Here is a 17,094-nt window from a genome sequence, read left to right as displayed (position 1 = left end):
TTGTCAGCTCATACAATCACTCCATCACATCTCCTAACTTTAGTAAATGATCCTAAATTTCAGATTCAGAAATTACTGATCATATAATCTTTTCCTCACACTTTTCCTCTCTGCTTATCGAACAATTCAGCCGATTTCGGTTTTCCTACCAAATGGTCAGTCATTGCAATATACTTAAACTGATTCTTTAGTGTATTTTAACATTAATGTATCCTTAAATGACATCCATAGTGAAACTGAAACTAGAAATAAATGGACAAAATTAAGAGTAAACAAATGGAACCAATACATCATACTGAAAAATGTTCTTGAGTTTGTTATCAAACAATACAGTATTTTCTTTTATAATTAACAGTACATATATCAAACAATACAAGGCCATATTTATTCTTCATGGCAGCCAGCCAATAAACTTGCATACAATCACACACATTGTTACATTAATATATAGAACAATAAACTTCTTGTAACTTAAACCACACAACCGTACTTATTTTCTTAAACACAAAACATAGTAACACTGGAATAAATCCAAATATAATAAAGTAAAAAGTATGACCACTGGAAAAATCCGTTCCTCTTCATCAACTGTCGTTACCATCAACCTCATTTTCCAGTTATTTTGCTGCGGTATTGGAGTTGGACCTCACCTGTCAAATTATAAAAAGAATATAAGTTCTACATCTTATAATAGTCACACACATTATTAATATACTAACATATAAATCTAGAGTTTAATAAACTATACACTTAGTGTAAAAAATTTAACAAATGTGTTAAATCATATTTCAGTAAACAACCTGTACAAATCATTTTCTTTTTTTAAGGTATTACGATTGGATTAAACACACACACACACACAACCCTCCCCAAAATAAAGTAATGTCATATATCACTCTCCAAAATAAATTAATACTCTTACCATTCAACAGTCTTTATCAACGTCATGCATCCTCTTACGGTCTTACCGAGTTATTAGGGTCAGCCTAGGTACAAAAACAGTGATGTTAGTTTGATAATAATGAAGGAAAAAAAAAAGGTTCTTTAACTATAGAAATGGTAATATTTTATTTTTCAAGCTAAAATTAATATCTCCCCTTGCTGGTTTGCTTTCAATTGGGAGTTATTGACAAGGCAAACTCATTAATTGAACTTCCATTGTGAAAATATTAGCAGTATATATGTGATGGTTGCTCACAAATACAATGTACTTCCCATCCAAAAAAATTGACCTAATTACTAAAATGGTACACAAAGGTGTTCAAAAACTAAAGTTTCTATCTTCAAAAAACGAAAAAGAAAAGTTAAAACATACTTGCATTGTGCCAGAAACTCCTTATGTATGGTAGAGTTGAGGTCAATTTCCAATGGGACATCATCTGAGATATCCTGAAATTTAACTCCCAACAACTTGTCTGCATTGATAGTACCTGGACAGAAAGTTTCCATCTTGTGGCAGTTGATTACAAACACGTGCTCCAAGGATGGAAAACACAGAGTAAAATTCCCTGAATAAAAGCACTTGAGTTCATGTAAATCTTTAAGATACAAAGCCTGGAGCTCCTCAAATATTATCTTTTCATCCTCATCCGATGCATCACCTTCATGAGATACTATCTCTTGTATTGATTCACAACATATAATATCCATTGTTTTGAGTCGAGCCAAACTTTTGGCTGTTGAGGATGCGAACAAGTTTACCAATCCGTTGCAGTCAGACACAAACAAATGCATCAGATTGGAGAAACATACAGTAGATACTGCTATGTTCCTTAAACGAAAGCATCTAGCTATTTCCAATGTTTCTAGATTCTTGATTAAGGGTTCAACCCAAGAGTGCTCTAACCCAATGGAAACGAGCTCCATAAGTAAATCCAATGTTAAAACTTTCAGATGGGATAGGAGTTCTGTATAGACCACATCAGGCCTTTGAAAGCAGAAAATCTCCGTGAAGGAACTACAAGACACCGCAAGCTTCTGTATATTAGGCACCTGTTGTAAAAATGCATATGGAAATACATCTGATTCAACATGAAAGCACTCCAAATAAAGAGCTTTTAATTTGTGCAAGAGGTTTCTCTGCGAAATAATCTTCAATTCTTTCTCACTCAGTAACAAGCTCTGCAGATTGGGTGTAAGCTACAAAGATAAACCAACGATCAAGCAAAAGAAGGTTAGGGAGCCGGTTATAGATCCAACTCTTTTACATATAATGAAATAATGAACCTTTCAAGCTACAAGATGCTCAATGTATAGTTATTGATAGATTAACTATTTCAACAAAATATGGGCAAACAAGTTAGCTTAAAAGAAAAAAACCTTTACATTTTTAAAAGAAAGTGAAGTATTCTATTTAAAATGGTGGAAGGTTGGAGTGGAGATCATTAAGAAGGTCCGCATGGTCCCTATGAAGAATATATGATTATGAAAAATCGTTTTAGATGATAAAGGCCTTTAAAACAATTTAAGCACCATTGATATGTATGTATGATATAGTACAATGGCTTGCAAGAATACATCATTATTAATAGTCTAGTTAGTATAATATTTGAATTTATGTAGATGTGTAAAACATACAAAAGTTCATAATTAACAAGAATACTTCATTTCTATTTTACTTTAAAATGATATATCAGCTTACATTTTAGCTATATCACTTGTTTTTACTTTAAAATGTTATATTTTTATTGATCATGTCTCCTACAATTCATAATACGATTTGATTCATAACTCAAAAAATAGGTTTTTGATTTACAATTGGAATCTTGATTTTAAAACCATGATTATAACTTTATAAGCACTACCAAGGTCATATCTCTAGTTAGTGTTGGACATTCAACAAATGTCAATACCATTCATATAAAAGTAAGAAGGAAATTAAGTTCGGTTTTTAGGAACCATTCGGGATCCTGCATCAAGGAGAGTTGTAAAGAAATGATACCTTTTCAATATCGATCACTTCACCTTCAGAATGTGACTCTTGATGTGTGGATAACTTCAACGTGTCAAAATGAAGTGAACGGTAAAAACACTTGAGCTTTGGCAATTCTAGTAGTGTCATTGAGATCACACTAGGGAATGAAAGCTCCAAAATTGTTCCTTTGGGATCTGCATTATTTTCTGCAACAATAACCATCAGCTCTTCACAGTGTTTCACGTGTAGATCTTCAAGTTTCACAAGATCTTTGGCTACTGAGGCTGGGAACAAACTTCTAAGGCCTTTACACTTATCAACATATACTTGTTTTAGAAGTTCAATTGTTAGAATTCCATGAGGATCTTCATTCCAAACATTCTCCAAATTTGGCAACTGCTCTAAAGTCAATACCTTCAGGGAAAAAGGGAAGGGAATCAGGGCTGGTCCCTTAGTTGTCATTTTTCTGTCTTCTGTTATACATTTCACATCAAATATGGTTTTCACAAAACCACAATTTCGAACTGCCAACTTTTCCATTTTTGTTAAGAAAGGAAGTAAATTGGATGGTAGTACTTCAGACAAAAATTGGCACCCGTCCACAATTAATTCCTCCAAATTTCCAAAGCAAGAGTGTGGGACTGGCAAGCCATGCCATACATCCTGTAGTACTGGTTCATCAAAGAGACTCACAACAGTTCCTTTTGGTGCATAATCAGAAATCTGCACATGCAATAGAGTAGAAAAAATTACTTGCTATTTACCAAGGTCAATAAGAATTGAGATGTGGAATTGTAATTTCATTTCATTTTCCAAACATAGAAATTTGTTCAAAAGGTTATATTTTTAAATCTGACTTTTTCTAAGGCTGTAATTAAACCAGGTTTAGGGGATTTGAGTTTTTGTATAGACCATAACAGCTTACTACATGCAGTTTAATGATGGCCTTGTAATATCAAATATATACCAAAATAGACTTATCCCTCCAAAAACTCCCTCTTCAAAACCCAACTCTCAAACATACCCGAAGCAATCAAGAAAGGTAGACTAGCACCTTGTAAATCATCAACAATGTATACACTAAGCAAGGGAAACAGACTTGTAGAGCTAAGTATTCTGAGATCAAATAAGTATGTTGTTAACATGTGTTGATGTGTTAAGAAATTAAAAATAAAAATATCAAATGAATTGTACTAACATCTAATATTATAAAAAGGGCAGCACGGTGTATTGTACGCAACCTTACCCCGTTTTTTACACAAGAGGTTGTTTCCAGGCTGTGATACCCGGATACGAGATACGATACAGATATGATGCTGCACCGATACGTCGATACATAAAAATTTCAAAAATCAAGATACGATACGGCTGAGATACGTTAATAAAAAATATTATATAATTAAATGTACAACATAATTATAACCATTTTTTAATATGCAAATATATTAACAAACAAAAGAAACCAGTCATAGGCTCGTAGCACATCAAAATAAATATGAATAATATTGACGATTAAGAGAGTGATGATTAGTCAATGACATACACATTATATCCCAAAAAGAGCACCATCAGTGTTATACTATATCAAAAGGAACATTGTTAATGTTATACTATATCGATCCAAAAAAGAAGCACTATATCCAAAAAAGAACAGTACTCGAGAGTTAAGTTATTTTAGTTAACATTAATTGGGAACTATCGGGGCAGGTAGCGGTGCAGGATAATTATCGGACACTCTCCTGATACGTATTAGGAAGTATCGGATAATTATTTTTTTAAAAAATAAAATTTAATCTTCAGATACTCTCCTGATACGTATCGGGAAGTATCAGACAGGTATCGGTGCAGGATACGCAGGGGATACGGTACGTCATCCATTTTGAAGTATCGGGGCTTCATAGTTTCCAGGACACTAACATCTAATATTATAAACAAAAACATTTACTTTTTTACTAACTAATTAATAAAAATAGTAAATTCTATTTCAATTCTTTAATATTGTGTCCAACACACTTTAACCAGAATTTATAAAATAAATAATCAATATGACCTATAGATAAATTTTTGGTTTGAATTTTTTTAAAATTCAAATCGATTGTGTTTACAATTGTAATTAGTTGCATATATATATAAACTCAATTTTAATTTGATTGACTAAATTTTTGAAATAATTCAAATTGACAATCTTATGCTAATCTTAATAATAATATAAGCAAATCTAAATTCTAATAATATTGTGTTATACATGAATACTTGTAATAATGTATTTTGATCAACAACCGTAAGAGTATATATGTTATTGATTCTGTACATACCTCTTCCTCAAACCTCTTGCCTATTGTAGCATTCAGATCACCTTCCCATTGTGGTGTTTTATCTTTGATGAATGTAACTCCAGAAGACAATTTGGTTGGATCTATCTTGTTGACTGGACTGAAAGTTTTCATCCAGATGCATTGAATCAAGGACACTTTCTCCAAGGATGGAAAGCACAAGGAAAAATTCCCAGGGTAAAAGCACCTTAGCTTAGATAAATCTTTTAGAAACAAAGTGTGGAGGTCCTCAAATATTAACTTTTTGTCTTCACCTGATTCATCCCCCTCTGTGGACACTATCTCTTGCATTGATTCACACAATTCTATCTTCATTACTTTGAGTCGGCGCAGACTTTTGGCTGTTGACGATGTAAACAGATATAGCATTCCACTACATATATTTACAGCCAAATATGTGAGGCTGGAGAAAGATACCATGTCTGGTACCAAGTTTATTAAACGATAGCAGCGTCTTACTTCTAATGTTTGGAGATTTTCAAGAATGGGGCGTAGCCAAGAGTGCTCTAAACCAATGGAGTTGAGATTAAAAATCTTATTTAACTCTATTTCTTTTAGGTGCAAGAGGAATCTTGTGTAATCAGCATTAGGTCTTTCAGCAGAGAACAACTCTTCAAGTAAACCATATCTGAATTCCAACTTTCTTATAATGGGTAACATGCCAAGGAACCGATATAGAACACTATCTGACTCTTGTTGAAAGCATTGCAGTTTTTCAAATTCTAATTTACAAGACTTGGGATTCCATGTAACCCTGGTGTCTCCAATACCAAATGATAAATGCTTCATACTAGGAATCTGGATAGCCAATGAGGAAAAACAAATAAAGGAAATTATATATATATATATTAGATGTATAGACAAACACAACTTACATAGAACTAACTCTTCTATTAAAATAAAGATTTGATGTTAATAGGATCAAACTGAAGGGATAATTGAATATGAAAGAGTGAATACGAAGGATTGTAGAAGATACAGAAGCAGATCCTTCTAGGAATTAATGTATTATTTGCTTAAGAGGGAATACAATGGATGGAGAGAATTCTCCCTGCAACAATAAAAAATGTAAAGGCTACTGAAATGCTGGCCGAATGATAATTCCACTGGGAATATCCCCTACTGAGTGGAGAATGGCTCTCGCTCCCCCAGTCCCAATTTTCACTCCAAAACTAACCCCCTTTCCTCATTGACTCAATTCCATTATATTCACATTCTCCTTACTGATTCTCTCGATCCCCACCACTCCCAAGCTGCTACCTGTACAATTATTATTAGTTACATTTCATCTTAGTTCATCATTTTTCTCCTCATTTCCTGCCATCTGTCCCTCTTGCACACCCACTCCTTCCTTTTTCTTTCCCTTTTCTACCCTTCCTTAACATAAACGTACATATTCAAGAAGCCTTTAAGAAGTATTCTAAAAAATATTTGAAATCCCATAATTGTTATAAAACTATATCTGTTTATTATTAGTCCATCACTAGACAACAAAGTATGAGTCAAAGCATGGAAGAATTGGATATTGATGAGCTATGTTGCATATGTACGGGTACAGTACCTGGTACGAGAATACAACAATTTTATGAAAATTAATAAGGTACAGGGTACATCAATAAAATCATGAGCTTTGTTATATAATATAACATGAGACAGATAAATTCTTCAATTTACAACAAAAACATCACCATAAAAGTTTTAAAAGTTGAAAATTAGAGTTGGTTACAACAACAAAAAAAACTCATGCACATATAACACTAGAATAAATAGCAAAAATAGAGTACTACGAGTACATACGCGTACCCGATACGGGTACTTCACAATTTTACAAGTACCATGCTTCAGAGTTGATGAGCTTTAGGAATTAGATTAATTGTTTAAATATCATCCATTGAATAAAAAAAGAAAAATAGGAATTGTTCTGGACCGGCCAGAAGGCCAATCCCATAATGACACGTGGGCCAAACGTCCACCGCACTAAGGCGCGACGCGCCGACGCCTGAAGGACGCCAATATCAGTGCACCGCATCACATTCGAGCATGCCTCCGTGCGTCAATCAACCTACACTTGTCCTCTAACCGCTCCGTAATCACACACCGCATATCCCAGAGACGGTTATTCTCACTCGCCCCTGTATAAGGGTGACTTATCTTCACCCTCAAGGTACGATTCACTTTTCACCACACTTTTTACACACTCTCTCTCTCTCTCAGTTCCATAACTGACTTGAGCGTTGGAGTGCTAACGTGCCTGCAGGCACCTTTCGCTCCACCGCACCAGAGCACTTTAGCCACCGTTGCCTCTCATCCTCACCGGCCAGATCAGGAATAGATTTCAGTGATAGATACATTATCCGGTTATAGGTTCGTCAATGTGATGCCGCTGGGTTGGGTATACTCTATATTATCTAGGGAAGCGAAACTATTTTTAACCACCTCAGACCAAGTTGTGAGAAGTACTGAAATATTTTATTATTATTATTATTATTATTATTATTATTATTATTATTATTATTATTATTATTAATCTTAATAGTATTTGATTTTATGTTTATTTTATTTTATTTCATTTCCTTAAATCACTCCTTAATTTATATATGGAGTGTCATTACTTACTCTCTCCTATAAAGGAGCACATTTCTCATTCGAATAAACAAGTTGTGAAGGCATAGAATACTTTCAGCATACCTTTTCAATTGGAATCAGGGCTTGCTCCTCTGGATGATCTTCTTGACATTCGAGTATCACCAAGTTACAATGATATGCATACAATTCTTTTAGCACGGGCCATTCTAACTTATGTAAACCACGATAAAAGTATTTGAACCCTGGCAATTCTACTATGTACAATGAGGTCAGAGAAGGAAACATTAACTCTTTAGTTGCTTCTTCTGCAGGTATTTCATCCTCTGAAAATATTTCTACCAACTCTTTACAGTCTGTTACGCTAAGCATCTCAAGTCTAGTAAGATCTTTAGCCACCGATGCAGGAAACAAATATTTAAGGGTATGACATCTTGAAACACTCATTTCTTGTAGCACTTGAAGGCAAAAATTTCCTTCTGGATCTTTGTCCCATACATGCTCCAGGATTGGTAGATAGGAAAAAATCAATTTTTTCAAGCGAAATGTTCCCAAAGCTTTTGTTGCCCTTGTGTCATTTATATTAAATATGACTTTCACAGCACTGCACCCTATTACGTTTAACTCTTCCAAATTACCAAAGCAAGGAAGTAAATGAGATGGAATTACATGCACTAGATTGTTACATTGTGATACCACCAAAGATGTCAAGTTGTGAAACATGTACTCATGCACCAAATCACTGCAATGCCATACTTGTTCTAATAATTCAGGATGATCATAAAGGTTCAGTTTCTTTGTATATCTGAAAAAAATCTGTAAAATCAAAGAAATAAAGTAAAAATTATTAAAGAATTACAAAGAAATGAAGGTGCTGTGAGTTAAGACTCAAATATTCAACAAGCTAAATTATTTATTATAAATCAAAAATATGACTATAATGTTTAGACTAAGATTCTAAAATATATAAATGGAATCGGTATTATTTTGATTAAAAAGTAAAAAATTAAGATGAGAGAATCTGGTATTTAATGAATAAGCACCTTGTCTTTGAAAACTTTTTGTATAGTGGAATTCAAGTCACCTTCCCAATATTGTTTCTCTTCCTCTTCTCCTCCAATGGTGTGTATATTTTGTAGCTTTGGTGCTGTTGTCTGACCCACAGTGAATGTTTCCATTCTGAGGCAATCTCTCACAATCAATATTTCCAATGATGGAAATTTAAATTCACAGTTCTTGTAGCTGCAGAAACTTGTAAGGTTTTTTAATCTCACCAGCTCTAAAAAAACCAATTTTCTAAATACAACTTCAATCACTCTGTCTTCTTCATTTCCCTCATTGGCTACTATTTCCTGTACGTTACATTCGATCACCTTCATTTTTGCAAGTTGAGCCATGCTTTTAGCTGTTGAGATTGCCATTAAATTCATTAATCCACCACAAGAGTGTACTTCCAAATATGTTAAGTGAGTCAAAGATAGAGAGGAAGGTGCTAAAGTGACCAAACTGTGGCAGTTAAATAAGAGCAAATGCTCTAGTCTTTGTAGAAGTGGGTCTCGGTCAAATCCTAGATCCTTTATCGCTGATGACTGCAAATACAATGTCTTGAGCTGTAATACAGTTCCCAATCTTTCTTGTGGTGCTATGTTTTCACGTGGGACTAACTCTTCGAGCATATAGTCAGAGAAAAGCAAGTCTAGCCTTTCTAGATTAGGCATTCTGTCCAGAAACCAGTAGAGAAGTTCAATACTCTCCAATGAGCGCAAGCTAAGCTCTTTCATACAGTCCATTCGGTACTTCCATTTGTTGCTCTTTAACCACCGTGCTTCCTTTAAGCCAGTTTCCATGAACTCCAAGTTGGAAATTACCTAGAAAACAATGAAATAAAGGTACAAAGAAGAAGGAAATCTCAAAATAAAAAACTATTGATGAATAGAATCCACACATACATCCCACAGTATGGAGGACCCACTTAATTTAGTGAGATCTGCATGAATTTCATTTAATGATAGAGCATGCATAATAAAAAGAATATGTCATAATTTTATATTGTGTTGCTAGCATTGTTGTAAGTGGTAACATTCTCTTTCTTAATTGCTAGTTTTTTCGGTCATATGCCATTTTATTTTTCTTGGTTTTGGATTGGATCTAACTTAACTCGACAAAATGGTTTTTAAGGTGAGAGATGTCTCCACTTAAAAACATTATTTCAGGCCATATACAATTCAATATGAGGCTCTCAACACACCCCACTCACGCCTACAATTGGACATGATATGGATGGCCCGCCAGAAGGTTGCCCATTGTATTTTTAATAGGCTCTAAAACCATCTTAAAATTTGGGATGCACCAAACGCAATCCCACAAAACTAGCTTAGAGGCGAGGGATGTCTCCCACCTATAAAACCTAATTTTGGGCAATATAGCATCCAATGTGTGGGACTTTGAACAATTTTATTCTTAAAAAAGGAATAATAAGGGAGACATATAAAGGGGATATGTGACTAGATGCCTTTAGAGGGATTTTCTATAATAACAACAACAATAATGATGATGTAGTTTTGACACAAGTGAATTGGTTGTGAAAAGTGTCAATAGATTACATAAAAAGCTACATGATCTAATCATACATGGTAACATCAATCAATAGTATATATATAAAGTAAGACTTTTTATGTCACGTGTCACTTCCACATTCATTCTCAATATTTTTATTATTTTTTCTATTTTTAAAAACCAATCAATCAATAGTATATATACAATGTAAGGTTTTTTATGCCACGTGTCACTTGCACATTCATTCTCAATATTTTTATTATTTTTTTCAATTTTTAAAAACCAATATTTTATTTAACATAAATATCTCAACAAACTTTTGATCTTATATGCATTGAGTATTTTCTTTAAATTTTTATTGAATTTCTAATATTTTATGTAGCAGAAATATCTCAATAAACTTTTTTTTTGTGGTGGGAAATATCTCAACAAACTACACATCAATATAAATCAATGGTGTATATATATATATATATATATATATATATATATATATATATATAAAGTAATGTTTTTTATGCCACGTGTCACTTCCACATTCATTCTCAATATTTTTATTATTTTTTCTATTTTTAGAAACCAATATTTTATTTAACATAAATATCTCAATTTGATCTTATCCACTCAATATTTTCTTTAAATTTTTATTGAATTTCTAATATTTTATGTAGCAGAAATATCTCAACAAACTACACGTAATACTTTCAACAAAGTTTATATATATGATCTTATTTTATGATTAAAAGACTACAATTTGTTTATTTGTTTTTAGGAAAAGAAGCTTCAATTAGTTATTACTAATCTTTTAGCACTATACCATTCAATTATTTTTTATGTTTTAGGAAAAAAAAGGGTTCAATTAGTTATTATGTTATTTTTTAGCAGCATATTCTAATGCAAATGTTAACTATAAATAAATTAATTTTCGTTAATCACATATTTACATATTTTGAGCACAAGCAGAAACCTCAAACCTTCTTTTCATCTAACAATTTTCCCTTTTCAGGTTTGTCAAACACCAATTTTATTATTTCTCATACATATACTATTGATATATATATATATATATATATATATATATATATATATATATATATATATATATATATATATATAGAGTCAGGATCCGTTGACACCAGGTGTCAACGGATTCGTTGACACCAAATCTCAACCATCAATTTTTCTAATCCAAAGGCTGTAATTGTTTCATAAATTAACTCACACGAGCCTTCTCTGTAGACTTTCATATGATTATACACTCATTAAACGAACAACAATGAAAGCATGTATGTTCTCACCGATCTCACCTCCTAGTCCTGATTCATAACAATCAAAGATAGCAACTTGTGGTTTTCAGTGAACCGATAATTGGCAGCCAGCTCTATTTAATTTGAAGGGTTTTTTCATTTAACCAAAACCATAACTTTTGATTTTATCTATTATGCATCCAGATCTGCAATTGCTTTTTCATTCATGTATATTTTGCAAGCCTAAAATCCCAACTATCGAAGAAAAACATAAAAATATACAAATGGATTTCAATTGATTTAGTAAATTTACATAGGTTATGATTCATATGAGCAATTAGCCATGGGTGAATGAAGATGCAAAGGACCAACCAATAATTACTCTTCTGGGTGTGAATAATTGGTGATTGTATAGTAGATAATTTGAGACTAATCAAAAGAAATGATTGTTGAATAAGGTCTTTTAGGAATAAACGATTCTTGAATAATAAGGTCTTTCAGGCACTAATTGATCAGAGCGATATTCATTTACCTAAAATGAAAATAAGGAGGTGATTCAGTGCACCAAGAAAGTTGGAAATTTATGGAGATATTTTAATGAGAATTATGAGCCTTTGATCAAACTTAAATGAATGGTTGAGATTTGGTGTCAACGAATCCGTTGACACCTGGTGTCAACGGATCCTGACTCATATATATATACACACGTACATATATTTCAACCACTTTCTTCACTTTCAATCGATTTTTTTTCTCTCATACGCATGGGCCACGAAACAAACCCATGACCCCAAAACTCTTACCACTTGGACTAATTCATTATTGATTTTTTTACACTTTTTATTCTTACATTGGACATTCATCTCATCATTTATATTTATTTTTAAGATATTATTATAATTGTAAATTTAAATAAATTCAATTTAATACTTACACGTGTATTCGTGCATACAAACTTATAAAACTTATTTAATATTTAACACGGGCAACACCGGGTCTCTAAACTAGTCGTATAAAAAATGGTAGGGGAGAAGACTTTCATGCATGATATTCTCCGTATTTAAGTTGTGTGTGAGTGCGTGAAATAATTAACTATCAATACTTAAAGTCTAATAAGTATATCAGTCAGCAAAAAAAGAGTTTAGTGGTGGGTGCTACACTTTTGGATAAAATTTTGAGCTTTTACTTTCCCTATTAATTTTCGTTTTAAATTCTTGCAAGACTGGGTATTTTGTTTTCTTGATGTCAATTTAAAATATGTAATTCTTATGAGTTGGAACAATTAGATAGCAGTTAATAGTTCCTTACCTCCTCAGCTAAGAAAACTGCTGGTCTTTCTTCATTTGTGGTTTCTGCTGTGAATATGTCCAGCTTCTCACAAAAGTCCACAGCCAACTGCTTCAATTTTGGACATTCTATATGTCCCCCCTTATAGAAACGCTTAACTTTTGACAGGCCATAGAGTTTCATGAAGGTTACTTCAGGAAACACTAATCGTGTTTGCGGTCCATCATCCCAAGCAACAATTTCCTCCATTCTATCACAAATATTTAGCGAAATGCCTTCAAGCCTTTTTAGATCTTTGGCCACAGAAGCTGGTAAGAGATAGCCTAGTTGATTACAATCAGAAACCTTTATATTCCGCAGATTTTTGAACCTAAGAATTCCTTGTGGGTCTCTGTCCCATACTTGCTTCAGGTTTAGTAGTTGCTCTACCACAATAAGCTGCAAGTTTGTGTCCATCCTAGATGCATCCATTTGTTGAAAATCTTTGATTTCAAAAATCACTTCCACTGACATGCAATTAATAACCTTCAAGCTGTCTAAACTCCCAAACCATCCTGTCATGTAACTAGGAAAAATCTTGTCAAGTTTATCACACTCTTCAATTTGCACAGAAATGAGACTAGAAAAGGAATCAGCGCCAACTTCAACTTGCCATATATCTTTCAACCTATTCAGTTTGGTGAGGTGGATTTCCTCCAACTTAGGAAAGATGCAGACCTGAATTTTGATGCATAAAAGCCATATGGCAATGAACTCAAATACTCAACAAAAATGCACAAGAGCAAGAAAGAACTGTATACATAACATTAAGTCAACTACAACTTTACACCTTTGCATACCTTGTCCATACTGTTTCCTTCAGTGATAAAAATCTTCTCCATCATCCCACAATCACTTATAAAAAGGCCTTTCAATTTCTTAAAATTGCTAGCCACAGACAATGAACATAAGTATTTTAAGTTATAGCAATCATTCACAGTTAATTTTATTAAATTTTGAAAGCAGAAATTTGATATAGGCTGATCTCTCCATATCCTATGGCTTTTGATTGAGGATAACTTCAAACTCTCCAGGTTTGGAATTTCAATCTGCAAGAACACACGGAATTACTATATTTGTATCAAATGAAAGAGAGAAAAAAATCACAAATCAACAAAAACTGGAGGAATATTATGCATCATACCAGTTCACCAAAGAGTGAAAGGGGATCCATGACACTGTGATCATCTTCTGCAACAGTAATTTCTATGTGATCTCTTTTTGTTATTTGCTCTTCTGTAGAGGGCATCTCAACACAGGTATAAAAACTAGTAAATATTGGTAACGATTGTAGTGTTAAAGAGCGTAGCTTATTAAACTCGACCTTATTAAAATTTGCTTGCCCTTCCTTAACAACAATCTCCTCCAAAGAATCACATTCAGAAACATCGATTGTTTCTAGACTAGCAAGAAATTTAACCATGTAAAAGGAGAAAAGAGTCTTCAACTGGGTACACATCTTGACCTTGATGGTTTTTAATTTGGCAAATGAGGCATCTGTAACTGGAGTATAACACAGCATCTTTATCTTCCTCAGTTTGTAGAGGCATAGAGATTCCAAATTGAGAAAAACATTCTGAGGATTGAGCAGCTCTATTGAGTTAACAATATATTCAATGCCATTGTTATTTATGATGGATAAATGTTTGAGATCTGGAAATCCATTCAAATTCAACTCGTAAAATGCATTTTGAACACCATTTAGCTCTCCCAACAACAAATTTTCAACTCTTTCAAACAACAACTTTATCCCTTTCTGAGCGTGAATGTCAGTGCCGTCTGTTAGCAATGCCAAAGATCTTGATGCTTTGTACTTATTTGGCATCCTGAAATCTCCAACTGAAAGCATCTTGAAGTCTCCAATCACAATTTTGTAATCAGTTAACCTGTCAAAGAACAAGTCCCTAGGCAAAACTGCAGCACTTGGGATGAATAAGTCTACAACCCTAAGTTGGTGTAAATGTTTTAACTGAGAAAGAAATGAAATTTGACTTTGGTTTGGCTCTCCATCTACCACCACTTTGATCAAGCTCTTTCTTATATACAACTCTTCTAAAGATGTCAACCTTGATATAAAATTAGGTGAAACCGCCTTCATTATGGAACAGTCGCTGATGTCAAATAACTGTAGCTTATCTAAGAACCCTAACTCAGCTGGCAAGTTTTCAATTTGAGATCCAGAAAAGCTGAGAATTCTTAATTTTTTCAGCTCTCCTACGATGGATAAGTTTTCACCTAGAGCACACCGCTCCAAACAAAGCATTCTGAGGTTTAATAGGCATTTAATCGAAGATGGTAGGCATGATAAATGAAAACCAGTCAATATTAATACTCGTTTTTCCATTCCTTCAAAAAAATTCTCAGGTATTTTCAAAGAAGGATCATTGCTGTCAATTTGGAAGAACTTAAGTTGAGGACAATGTATGACTTTAGGAAGCTCGTCAATGATATCACAGTTGCGTATAGAGATAGCAGTGCACCTCTCGAGTATATCCTTGTCCGGCCAGTCATCTAATTTGCCATTTCTCAAAGCAAATACATTTTTCTCCTTGTGTGCTATAGACAAAGCGGCATCTTGAATCATATCATGCATATTGAAATGATCATTGGAACTACCATCCAACATCAAACTCGAGTCTTTTAGCTTTTGGATTGATGTATATATTCTATCACGAGCTTCCCATAGCGTATAGACCCTTTCAAGTATACCCAATCCAAAGCAATACTTCACCAAGTCCATAATTAATTGTTGATGACCCATTTGAGCACTAAGTAAGAAAATGGACCGGAGCTCCTCACTTTCTAGATGATCATAACTCATCTTCACATAAATCTCCATAGATTTCTGCACTCCACACAGTTCCTCTTTTTTAAGTTTTTCAAGTGTGGCTTCCCACACTGACTCACTCTTTTTTCGTAATGCCCTTCCAACAGTAACAATTGCCATGGGTAACCCTGCACAATACTGAACAATATCCTTTTTAAAAGTGGACATTTCATCATGTATTCCAGCCTCCTTCTTAAACAACTTTAGAGATTCCTCATCATTTAATTCCCCCACATAGAAAACTGACTCGACGTCCATTTTATCAGACAATACTTTTTTGTCTCTCGAAGTTAGCAAAATTTTGCACCCATTATAATCACCAGTAGATTTTCCTTTTTTCACCATTGTGAAGTTACGGCCTTTCATATCTTCAATTGTCAGACGGCTTGAATCATCATCCATATCATCGTCAAATGGAATCCCTATCTTATTCAAGTCTATTCTGTCCCAAAGGTTATCCATGATGACAAGGGTGTTCTCCTTCTCTTTCTTTAACCTCCTCCTTAGACGGTCTGCTCTCACAGTCTCACCTTCCCCTTCCAAATTCAATCCTAACACGTACGCAATTTCTTCCTGGATTTTTCGCAGGTTGGGATTGTCAGTTATTTCTACTATAACTACCACATTGAACAACTTCTTGTCTTGAGCTTGTTTACCAATTTCTCTGATTAAAGTGCTCTTGCCCACACCACCTGGCCCATGCACTCCAATCATTCTCACTGTAGAATCTTCTAGTTTTTCCATTATGCTTTTAATTGTATCTTTTCTGGAACCAAAGTCTTCATAGTCAGCATTATACAATGAAGTATGCATAGATGTTGGCTTTTGCTGATAGGAAACTTTTTCAAACTTTGACGCTTTACTTAATATCCCCTGGACATTCACTGCCAGCTTCTTTGCTTTTCTTCCTAGTCTATGTCTGTTCCTCAAGTAACGATATAAACCACTGGAAAACCTTGTCTTCGTGTGGCCTTCATCATTTTTAAATGCCTCCAATTCATTTTTATTTTTTTCGTCCACTTCCGAAAGCCAAGCTGCGACATCACTTTCGATTATTCCAAGATTATCCTCAGCTTCATCTACTCGATGTTTCAGGCTCTCTCTTTCAAGAATTAGCTCCTCAACAAGATTGTTTAGTGCACTAACATTTTCCTTGTAATAGAAGATGTAACCCACATGCCGAATAGACAGGTTCAACACAAAATCAACAGCTTTTTCTACACATTTGGAGGATGCAGCCTCCATACTTTCTTCTCGATTTTATTGAACTAAGTATACCTACATCTCTTTATTTCAGACAAATCAGAG

The 17,094-nt window shown here is 33.8% G+C and overlaps 1 protein-coding gene across 1 annotated transcript; it reads right to left on the bottom strand.

The window, feature by feature from the left end:
* Window positions 1-922: 922 nt before the first annotated feature.
* On the bottom strand, window positions 923-17,031 carry LOC146897661 (uncharacterized). The gene is made up of 9 exons (XM_085736200.1): window positions 14,104-17,031; window positions 13,760-14,008; window positions 12,942-13,637; window positions 8,874-9,698; window positions 7,936-8,646; window positions 5,230-6,045; window positions 2,942-3,637; window positions 1,316-2,139; window positions 923-986 (listed from the first exon to the last, which is right to left on the bottom strand). Exons 1-9 carry the CDS (start codon window positions 17,029-17,031, stop codon window positions 965-967), a joined length of 7,767 nt encoding a protein of 2,588 aa, XP_085592326.1. The 3' UTR covers window positions 923-964.
* Window positions 17,032-17,094: the final 63 nt, after the last annotated feature.

The sequence above is a fragment of the Medicago sativa genome, chromosome 8 (assembly GCF_051527215.1).
Source record: "Medicago sativa cultivar Bolivia chromosome 8, Bolivia_mono, whole genome shotgun sequence".
Lineage (NCBI taxonomy): Eukaryota > Viridiplantae > Streptophyta > Magnoliopsida > Fabales > Fabaceae > Medicago > Medicago sativa.
This window is presented reverse-complemented; position numbering and strand designations above follow the sequence as displayed.

Excerpts from the sequence above, each read along its gene's own strand:
- LOC146897661 (XM_085736200.1), bottom strand. The coding sequence starts at position 17,031 with ATGGAGGCTGCATCCTCCAAATGTGTAGAAAAAGCTGTTGATTTTGTG. Across the intron at positions 13,638-13,759 it reads AAGGAAACAGTATGGACAAG|GTCTGCATCTTTCCTAAGTT; the intron begins GTATGCAAAGGT and ends ATCAAAATTCAG. Across the intron at positions 6,046-7,935 it reads CCCTGATTCCAATTGAAAAG|ATTCCTAGTATGAAGCATTT; the intron begins GTATGCTGAAAG and ends TTGGCTATCCAG.